This window comes from Nicotiana tomentosiformis, chromosome 6 (genome assembly GCF_000390325.3).
Source record: "Nicotiana tomentosiformis chromosome 6, ASM39032v3, whole genome shotgun sequence".
Classification (NCBI taxonomy): domain Eukaryota; kingdom Viridiplantae; phylum Streptophyta; class Magnoliopsida; order Solanales; family Solanaceae; genus Nicotiana; species Nicotiana tomentosiformis.
The window spans coordinates 53453224-53465027 of record NC_090817.1 but is presented as its reverse complement, the minus strand read 5'-3'; the positions used below and the strand labels follow the sequence as shown (position 1 = coordinate 53465027).

At 38.6% G+C, this 11804-nt stretch overlaps 1 protein-coding gene across 1 annotated transcript; it reads left to right on the top strand.

Annotated features, from left to right (window-relative positions):
• The first annotated feature begins 10960 nt into the window (after positions 1 to 10960).
• Positions 10961 to 11581, top strand: LOC104116909 (uncharacterized). The gene has a single exon (XM_009627870.2). It carries the CDS (start codon positions 10961 to 10963, stop codon positions 11579 to 11581), a length of 621 nt encoding a protein of 206 aa, XP_009626165.2.
• Positions 11582 to 11804: the final 223 nt, after the last annotated feature.

Below are 11804 nucleotides of genomic sequence, written 5' to 3'. Positions count from 1 at the left end.
GCCTACTCTACAATCCATCCCCGTGGTCAATGAATTTCCAGATGTTTTCCCAGATGAACTCCCAGGCCTTCCTCCTGAAAGGGAGATTGAGTTTAGCATTGATGCGTTGCCTGACACTCAACCGATCTCTATCCCTCCATACAGGATGGCCCCGGCAGGGTTGCGAGAGAAGATTATGATTGAGATTCATCAGTCCCGATATTCTATCCATCCTGGCTCGACAAAGATGTATCATGACGTTAAGGAGCAGTATTGGTGGGACAACATGAAGAAGTCTATTGCAGAATTTGTAGCCCAGTGTCCTAATTGTCAACAAGTAAAGATCGAGCATCAGAAACCCAGTGGATTGATTCAGAATATAGAGATTCCGACCTGGAAATGGGAGGTGATTAATATGGACTTCATTATTGGATTACCTCGCTCTTATCATAAGTTTGACTCCATTTGGGTGATAGTTGATCGACTTACAAAATCTGCCCATTTTCTACCAGTTAAGACAACTTACACGGCTGAAGATTATGCGAAGTTGTATATCAAGGAGATTGTTAGGCTTCATGGTGTGCCGGTATCTATTATATCAGACCGAGGAGCTCAATTTACGGCTAACTTTTGGAGGTCTTTTCAGAAGGGTTTAGGCACACAAGTAAATCTCAGCACTGCATTCCATCCGCAGACTGACGGACAGGCTGAACGTACCATCCAGACGCTGGAAGATATGCTACGAGCATGTGTTCTAGATTTTAAGGGGAATTGGGATGACCATCTGGCACTTATAGAATTTGCCTACAATAATAGCTACCATTCCAGTATTAAAATGGCCCCGTATGAGGCACTGTACGGGAGGAGATGTAGATCACCAGTTGGATGGTTCGAAGTCGGTGAGACAGAATTATATGGGCCAGATTTGATTTACCAAGCCATTGAGAAGGTGAAACTGATACAAGAGCGGCTGAGGACGGCACAAAGCAGGCAAAAATCTTATTCCGATGTCCGACGTCGTGATCTGGAATTTGAGGTTGGTGATTGGGTTTTCCTGAAGATCTCGCCGATGAAGGGTGTTATGCGTTTTGGGAAGAAGGGTAAGTTGAGTCCACGGTATATTGGGCCGTACAAAATTCTTCGACGAATTGGACAGGTTGCTTACGAGTTAGAATTGCCATCTGAATTGGAATTTGTCCACCCGGTATTCCATGTATCTATGTTGAGGAAATGTATTGGAGACCCTTCTCGGGTTGTCCCTATCAAAGATGTACAAGTTACAAAGGATCTATCATATGATGAACTGCCAGTGGCTATATTAGATCGACAAGTCCGCAAGCTGAGAACAAAGGATGTAGCTTCCGTGAAAGTATTATGGAGGAACAAGAATATAGAAGAAATGACATGGGAAGCAGAAGAGGAGATGAAGTCTAAATACCCTTACCTATTCCAGAGTGAAAATAACGAGGATACCGGGGGAAAGAAGGACGCATTATAAGGTGAAACGGCTCTATGAGGTAAGCAATAGCTTGTGAATACTCTTTTTTTTAATACAAAATGGTGATATGCAGATAATGTACATATCCATAATGCTTTGTATAGTCTTGTATGGCCATAGGTTGGGTTTAACTGCTTGCAAGTTTGGCTAGTGTCCATTTTATAAGGGAAACTCAGCCGGAAATCTCCGTCGGAATCCACGATGAGTTAGACACCCCATAAACCCTTACATTCGAGGACGAATGTTCCTAAGGGGGAGAGGATGTTACAACCCAAATTCGCATATCATAGATCACGCCGTAAGGTAGTCGACGTAAATCCAAGAAGAGATTATCTTTGAGATGATAATAAGTTAATCCTATTGGTCTTAAACGATACAAGGGTGTATAAGAGTGGTTAACAAGTATTTGAAGTTAAGCTAATCAAGGATGTTGTAACCCGTATTTTCGGGTAACACTAGAGGTGATTAATTATCCCAAGAGGTAATGTTTTAATGTATTTAAATCATATAATATCCGTATCATAAGTTTTTAAGTCAAGCAAGTTATGAAACAAAAGTCGATAAAAGTTGTCGCAACTTAGGTTTATAATTTAACTTAAACTTTAGGTTAAATGTTACTGCATTTTACTCCCAATGTGCTTGGAATTATGGGGTGATCTACCTATCAAATTGAAGATCTATGAGTCTAGTTTCCAACGCATTAAACCGTTCGTCGATACGATCTCGGAATAGAGAGATATTCGCGTTTTCGCGAGAGTGCGCCAAGCTGCTCTCTATGGGGCCCACAAAGGCGGTTTAAGACATTTGGACATATATAAGATAACTCAACCCCGTTTTAAGTCATTATTTTTCAGTATATTCAGACCTTATAACCCTAAAAACATTCTCTCAAGGTTCTCTCATGATCCAAGACCCAAACAAAGGGCAAACAACACAAATCAAATGTCGGGAATCCCGTGGTGCTAGTAAGTTTCTTGTTTTTCTTGTTGTTGCTGATTTTTGTGTTGTTCCAGCTCGTGTGGGAGGTTGTTTTAAGTGCTTTATGTTCTGTAAATACACCTTCAAGTTTTTAATATCAACCCTAGGTGATTTTAAGTCTTCTAAAGTAATTCTAGTGCCGAAAAACCCGAATTAATTGCTAGTTTCGCTTCCTTGTTCTTGTGGCAGAATTGAAGGGATATTTCGTGGAAAATTAAGGTCAAATTGGAGTTGTTCTTTCTGTTTAAAGGTAATGAACCTCTTACTCTATATATATTTAAGATTATCCAAGTTGTGGCTAAGTCGTTGATGCTAGAACTTGTGAAATATATATCGAAAGGCTTGGTAGTAATGTTGTTAGTTGGTGGACTGTTTTGGAGGCTCAATATGATTATTAATGATGTTGTTTGGGCTGTTTGGTGATTGTATTGACTTGTGTGAAGTCATATAAATAGGGGAGGTGCTGTCCGTTTCATCGTAAAATAGGTTGCGGTCGATACATAATAGTTACGACGCTTAAACGATAATGATAGTGTCATTTCTTTTATTGTAGACTAAGGAGTCGTGACATTTGCATAGCTTGAGGTTGGGCAGTATATACAAGGTATGTGAGGCTATCCCCTTCATTCTTTTGCACGACTCCAATTGTACATAATGTAATGAACGAGCTCCCAAAGATACTCTACTCTTAGAAGCTAGCAGTACTTACATTGCTGCCCTTCTTATGAAACGATTGATATTGATGTTACTTCTCTTATTCTTATATTATCAATGTTGTTGGTAGTTCCTGATTCTTATAAGATTCTTGATGAAGAGTTAATCCTAATAACGTGTACGAAGGATACCGACCTTACGTCACTCCGAAAGGTTCAAAATATGATTCCAACGAGTCCAGCATGCATCATATATATGTATCTATTTTACTCTACCGAGCCGCGCTATAGTCGGCCGGGTATGGCACCTATTGTGCAACCACTGATCAGTTGGGTTTTACCGAGCTCCACGTGGCCGGGTACGATTCTACCGAGCCCTATGATGGCCGGGTACGTTTTACCGAGCCTATTACGGCCGGGTACGATATGATGATGATGATGCCCACAAAGGCATATGTTTTAAACGTTTATGTATATATATATATGTATGTATCATGTATTTCATGTCAGTAGCCCTCAAAGGTACCCAGATGTCACAGGTTGTATATTCCCTATCACTGTTTACATTATTGTTCTTACTTATGCTATTCTGCCTTACATACTCAGTACTTTATTCGTACTGACGTCCTATTTATTTGTGGACGCTGCATGTCGTGCTGCAGGTCCTGATAGACGGGTAGACGCAGCTCCCCCATCACAGTAGGCTATCCGGTTCAGCGTTATTGGCAAGATCCTTTCTCCGGACTTGCCGTGATCTTGGTATGCATTTTTGTTATAGACATTATGGGTATGTCGGGGCCCTATTCCGGCAATGTTGTAGCACTTATGTTCTTTTAGAGGCTCATAGACAGGTGTCGACTCATGTATGGTTTGGAATGCCTTGTCGGCTGATTTTTGTTGTATAGTCTTTCATGGCACCATGGTAGCTCGTACCTTATATATAGTTTCTTGACAGTCTTGTCGTCCCATGTTACGTATGTTCATGACATTATCTTTCATTGTTGGATGTTCATGATCCATGTCTTTCATTTATATTGGTCTTGTCGGCCCTTAAAGATAATAAGGAAGGTTAGATAAAATGTACGTTGGTGCTCGGCAAGTATGGCCCGGGTGCTAGTCATGACCCTCCAGTTGGGTCGTGACAAACTTGGTATCAGAGCAAGTCTGTCCTAGGGGTTGTCTATGAGCCGTGTCTAGTAGAGTTTTGATTATGGATGTGTAGCGCGCCACATTTATAATCAGGAGGCTACGTGACATCTAGGGTTGTTACCTTCTTCCTGAATCTAGATCGTGCGTAGAGTTGAGTAGTAAGTGTTCATATCTAATATTCACCTTGTTTTCTTTCAGCGATGCCTTCGACTAGGAAGCAAGCAATTAGTAAACGGCTTGATACAGCTGTGCTTAAACCCTCTTGTTTTTCTCTCTCTACCTCAAAGATTATTCTTATCTCATTGCCTTCTCTCTTTTCTTTTCTCTCAAGCTCACTCTTTTTCTCAATTGACATCCCATTCTCTTCACTGAATACAACCTCTCCTTTTTCCTCTCTTGGGATGTCAACATGCACTCCCTTACTCCTCTCATTCTTTTCTCTCTCATATTTTTCCATATTCTCTTTAACAGTCTTTTCATCTTCATAAATTTGTGAGGGAGTCAAAGGTCCAAGAATAAGTTTCTTCCCGTTAACCTCAAAAGAGTATCTATTTTTTTTCCATATTATATGAAGCTCTTCTATAGGCATACCATGGCTTTCCCAACAAGATATGATAATTATTCATGGGAATTATATCACATCAGATCGCATCCTCATACCTTCCAATAGAGAATAGTAATAACACTCTTTTATCTACCTTTACTCCTCTCAACATGTAGGGTTCAATATGCTCAACACAAGGCAAGTTCAATTTTTCAACCATATAAGTGCTAATTGAGTTATAGCCAAACTCTTTGTCAATTCTAAGAGCACAAATCGCAGACATCACTTTAGCTCTTGTTTAAAAAATAATTTTACCATTGTCTTCCTTCCATTCAGTATATTGTAAGTTCGACTTTTCAAGTTGTTGAGTCATAGCTCGTCTCCTTTCACTATAACTACCTGTTTGAAACATTTTGAACAAATATTAGAAGAATTATGTATCTCTCAAATTTGGCTTTTTCCTCTAATGTTCTCGCCTCTCTTGCCTTTTTTCACTTAAAGCAACTCTTGGTCGTTAATCTTTAGATTTATTAATAAACCTTACTAGTCACAACCCTTAGTGATAAGAATGTGGAGTTAGAAAAAAAAAGGAAAGTGAAGGACCTGACCTTGGAAGAATAGGAATTGGTTATATAGAAAAAAAAATAAGGAAAGAATTTAGGAAACCCAAAACCCACAAGAATAAGGAAAGAGGTTACCTTAATCTTCAGAACTAGGATCCCCTCTTTTTGTTTCCTTCCTTCACTTGGAAACCAAATAATACTTGAATTCTACAAATAATAATGAGCCATAATGCTTTTCTTTTGGCTGATTTTCATTTTTTTTTTGGTTTTTTTTTTTGTTTTATTTTGCTCAAGAACCTCCCAAGATTATCAAGATTGAAATCTTGATTAGCCTATGCTCTGATACCACTTGATAACAACACGATAGGGGTCCAAGAATTATTAAAGAAAATCAAAAAACGTACGAAAACTAAAAGAAAATAAAGAAACAAAAAAAAACAACGGAAAATTAAAGATAGATTGAATTCAAGAAAGAGTTTCTTGAATTCAAGAAGTCTATTCTTGAAGTTGAATCCTAACAACAACAATTAGCTAACAAAGAACTAATCGCCTTTGGTAGAGAATTAAAAATAAGAGATAGACTGTGAAATCCGACCCTTTAGAATAACAAGAACAACAATAAGCCTAAACTTCTCACCTTTCTTGAATACCTAGAAGTGATCTAAGATTTTGAAAGAGTTTAATCTTACCACCATAAGTTGAGTCTTGAAGGTTAAAAGAATAAATCCAAGAGTAGCCACACACAAGAGTGCAAGAACAATCTCATAATTTTTATTGATATTGTCTATAATCTAAAATCTAAAAACAAAGACGACACCCCTTTATATAGAGAGGGGGTCACGAAATTCCTACATAAAAACAAGGAAATAAAGTCTTAAACTACTTTGGACAACAAGTCCAAATACCATAGGAAAAGGAAAAACACTAGGAAACAAAAACCAAGTCAATCTTGGAAACTAACTCCAAAAATCTTAGGAAAAGGAAAACATAACCTTAACTACCTATGAAAGCAATAAATCTAGTATCAAAATATAAGGAAATAAGTTAAAACCAATCTTGGATAGAATCTTGAAAGTCGCAAACCAATCATGGATAGGATCTTGGAAATCTTGAAGGCAACTTGCAAGCAACTTGGCACCAACTTGTACCCAACTTCTATCACGCCTATTGAACCTTTCTTGGGTAGAAATTAAGTCCTTTTTATGTTATAAAAATATGGCTTCATGTAGGACTTATTGGGCTGCAAGTTTGGACACATTTTTAGGTGCCAAATAGGTCCAATAGTGGCCTGATTTGGACCTTCTTTAGAGGATGTCTCTTGGGATCTAATCCACCTTTTCTTGGACATGAATTTAGACCATAAAATAATTATAATACCTAGACAACTCATATCCTTTATCCTTGAGCTCTCCATCCCAATTAACAACTTCTTTATTTGCACTTGAAGTCTAATGACCTTGTTTTGCAACTCTTTAGCTTGACATCTTGTTAAAGACCCTCTTTGAGATTCCAAAACTTCATTCTTGACCTTGAATAGATTTGAGCTTCCTAGGATGCTATCAAATAATATCACAATCCACCCCTACACCGGCACATGTAGTTTCAGGTATGGGCCTTATGACCCACCCTTCCTCGGTATTGCTAATGATGCTCCCAAAAATAGTTTTGATTTGATTTGCAAACAGAAATATCATAAATACAATTGTACTCACCTCAACATCTTTCACATTGTATGAATTCTCATTATTATTTCCAGTCATTCACAACGACAATATTTCCTTGGCTCATTAGGCCATTCACAAGATTCTTTATTTCTGGCACGATGGCCGATTTCATATCCCACTCTTTCACCTCTTTCAATTTCAAAGATCACCATCAAGTATCAACATATAGGATATTTTAAAAATCATATACTTCAAATCCATTTGAAATGGAAACTTCAAACACAAATGGTTTCTTCCCAAAAAAAAATGAAGCATACCAACCCACAATAGAAACACACATGAAAAATCATAAACAATCAATACAACATTTACTCTTGCAATACTCTCCCCCATAAATGACAGTGTACAATTTTAACACACGAGTATATAGAACTCGAATCACACTGGATATATTTATAAATCAAAGCATTAGTTAAAGCAACCACTAATGTGCATGAATTTAGTACAAAAGCTTTTAGACAATTCTAACTTTCATTGAAACACGACTCAAAGCCATAACCTTTTAATACGTAACCCACACTTTGAAACTTACAGAAACATTATGGAATTCAATTCCAAGAGAGAAAGTTTAGCCAACATACCTCAATTGCGCTTCTTTAGACTCTACAATTTTTCGGAACCCTTAGCAACCTCAATCTAATTTAGCAATATACAAATTGAACCCAAAATTAGGAAAACGTTCATGGTTCTAGTTCACTTCTTATTTGTTTTTCCCACACTCTTTATCACATGCATGCAAGATAAATAACCCTCACACCCATGGACCATCTTATTAATACCCCATTATAACTATGTTTGAAATTAAGAGCTGGGGTGATGAAGTCTTACCTTTTTGGATGAAGAATTTGTTACTCTACTTGAATATTTCCAAGGCTTTGGGTGATGATTGAAGATCAATTTGATGAAAACTTAGACCCTCCCTCTTGAACCCTCTCTCTCTCACTCTAGAAACATATGAAAATGAGCTCAAAATAGACCTAAGGGGTATTTTAACGGAATGGGGGTCGGGTTTTAAATTAAGAAAAATGGTGCCCCGACACAGGTCTGCGGTTGCATATGCGACCGCATAATGGTTATGCGGTCCGTAAAGTGACCGTAGAAATGTCCCTCAGGGGCCTGAACTTATGGCCCAGGTATGCGACCAGTATGCGGTCCGCATACTCGTTCTGTGGTCTCATAATGCACTGCAGAACTCCCTCCGCAAAAACTCAAGAGGGATTATGCGATCGATATGCGGCCCGCATATCGATTATGCGACTGCATAATCGACCGCAAAACTGACCTCAAGTTGGCCAAACTTACTGCTTCACTCTGCGGCCATTATGCGGTCCGCAGAGTGATTATGCGGCCGCATAATGGGCTGCCGCATAAACGCGCTTTTCCGCCAAAAATTTATCTTTACTTTCCGGTGCATTGTTTAATCCAAAAAGTCCGAATCGCGGCGAGCTTGCAAGCCGCGAAGATCTTATACCATCCTCAAACACGTAAGCCTACTCCGGCACCACGAAAACTTGAATTCACTTGCAAAAATTACGGGGCTTTACACTGAAATACTTCAAAATTTTTTGGGGTGTTATATTCTCCCCCGCTTAGGATCATTCATCCTCGAATGAGGGTCGAAATCCGTCAGCATTCAATGTGGTTCAACTGTTTGTTCACACATACCAGTAGTTTCAAAATTTGGCTAACTCCCTAAAGTTCAAAGGATTTTGCCAGAGTCTCCCCTGTAACTGGGCCTATCCACCTGCCAGAGTAACACCAAAACAATTCCTAACAATACATCCACAACTTGACACAGCATCACCATGTATAACAACGTCACTAATCTCATCATTACATGCATTATACTATCAAGAGTGGTATCTGGACATGAGCTGCACATATTTAAATCATAACACACAGAAGTACCTTTCAAATCACAATCATTTAACTATACACTCAAGTGGGAACATTTTATTTCCTTAACACTTTTGCCCCTACATGTGGTCTCCTCAACTTACAGACTTCGCCATAACACATTAACGGAGACAATCTCAACTCCCGGACTTTTCTAACAAGGATAGCAAATAGTTGCTCCTCACAATCCCATTATTCCTTATCTTCACCTTATTAGACATAGACACATGAAATACCGGGTACACGAAGAACAATAATAGGGAAACATCATACTTATAGTTTAGCCTATTTCCTTTCAAAATTTCATAAGGCCTAATGTGAGACATACTTTACCTTTATTGACAATTCACATAGCATCCTCATGCAAAAAATATTTAGAATAACCCATTCACTTTCTTCAACTCTAAATCTCCATGCCGAATACCCAAACTAAACCTTTGGCAACCTCCAACAATTTCTCTAAGATGTGCTAGCTTGACTATGACCATAAAATTTCCTATCCCATATATTTGATCACGGGATGATGCTTTTTGTTTGAGATGCCTGAACCTACAATACTCGATAGATTTGCTACATAAAGGAACAACGAGGTTTGAGATTCGCTAGAAATATTCAAGAATCCATCAACGTGCTGAGCACGGCCTTTCAGGAGGTTATATCCTAAGAGACATAAAGGTCACTACTAATAGCACTGACATGGGGATTCGTTGTGGTGACACCATCGGTTCAACAAATGAGTCATAGAGTTTCCTAGTAGGCATAGATAATGTAGGGATCAGGTTCATGATTAGGAGATTTAAATAAATGAGTCATTTTAGATATATGACATATGGGAGGCATGGTTTGGAGGATAAAGACATTAGCGTTAGTTATTCTTGGAATAATATGAGCCAGGAAAAGGACAACAACAATTGTTTCATTCCATACGTGCCTTGTTTGGCAATAGTAGGCCTCAAAGAGAGATAGCACTTATGTGACACCAGTCGTCTCTTGGAATGTAGGGAAAATCAGTTTAACTCGAAATGAGAATATTCTAGCACCGTGAATATGATATGGGTTTCAAGATACACAAAGTTGCATTACACTCTTAACAGTAACTAGAAATGAAGCATACCAACCAACAATAGAAACACATGAAAAATCATAAACTGTCAATACACCATTTACTCTTGCAATACTCTCCCCCAAAAATGACAATGTATAATTTCAACACACGAGTATATAGAACTCGAATCACACTGGATATATTTATAAATCAAAGCATTAGTTAAAGCAGCAACTAATGGGCATGAATTTAGTACAAAAGCTTTTAGACAATTCTAACTTTCACTGAAACACGACTCAAAGCCATAACCTTTTAATACGTAACTCACACTTTGAAACTTACAGAAACATTATGGAATTCAATTCCAAGAGAGAAAGTTTAGCCAACATACCTCAATTGCGCTTCTTTAGACTCTACAATTTTCTGAAACCCTTAGCCACCTCAACCTAATTTAGCAATATACAAATTGAACCCAAAATTAGGAAAACGTTCATATTTCTAGTTCAGTTCTTATTTTTTTTCCACACTCTTTATCACATGCATGCGAGATAAACAACCCCCACACCCATGGACCATCTTATTAATACCCCATTATAGCTATGTTTGAAATTAAGAGCTGGGGTGATGAAGTCTTACCTTTTTGGATGAAGAATTTGGTACTCTACTTGAATATTTCCAAGGCTTTGGGTGATGATTGAAGATCAATTTGATGAAAACTTAGACCCTCCCTCTTGAACCCTCTCTCTCTCATTGTATGGAAATCATAACTCGAAGTGGGCAACTACTTCAAGGAGAGAATGAACAAGTGGTCGAAGTGGAAGATTCTGAACAAGAAGTCGAGGCTCAAGTTGAGGTGCCAAATGTTGTTGAAGTTGAAAGACTCCTGAAAAAGGTGAGATCTCAAGAAGTGAACCATTAAGAGGTTAAGGGAATGGTAATAGAGGCACCAAAAACTCTAGAACCAATTCCTATACCTCCTCCTCCTTTCCCTCAAAGACTAGCTAGAAAGGTTGATGATAGCAAACTCAAAAAGTTCTATGACATCCTAAAGCAATTATCTGTGAACATTCCATTTGTGGAAGCATTTCAAGAGATGCCGGGTTTTGCTAAGTACTTGAAGGACTTGAACACTAAAAAGAAAACCACCAAGAATGAAGTGGTGAATGTGACTCACCGGGTTAGTTCCATCATTGCAACAACCGTCGTCCAAAAGAAAGAAGACTCGGGAGCCTTCACCATTCCATGCACTATTGGGTTGCGTGACTTTGCACGAGCCCTTTGTGATAATGGGGCTAGCATCAACTTAATTCCCCTTGCTATTTACAAGCAAACAGGATTAGGTATGCCTAGGCCTACATGTACGTGGTTGCAAATGTCCGACCGTTCAATAAAGCGACCGGTGGGAATAGTTGATGATGTGCTTGTGAATGTAGGGAAGTTTCTCCTCCCGGCTGACTTTGTTATTCTTGATTGTGATGTTGATAAAGAGATCCTTATCATCTTGGGGAGACCTTTCCTTGCTACCTGGAGGGAACTCATGGACTCGAAATGAAATGAGATCAAGTTCCGAGTTAATGATGAAGAAGTTACCTTTCAAGCAAGTAAGAATATGAGATGGCCACATGCATACCAGAGTATCTCATTCATTGATGTTGTTGATGAGGTAGAGGATGCATTCGAGGTCAAGATGGAAGAGGAATGCCTTGGTGAGGCATTGGCGGCTATTTTGGTAAGTTTTGATGGTGAGGACATGGAAGGATACGTGGAATCGGTGA

Coding starts and splice junctions, on each gene's coding strand:
- LOC104116909 (XM_009627870.2), top strand. CDS start 10,961: ATGGTAATAGAGGCACCAAAAACTCTAGAACCAATTCCTATACCTCCT.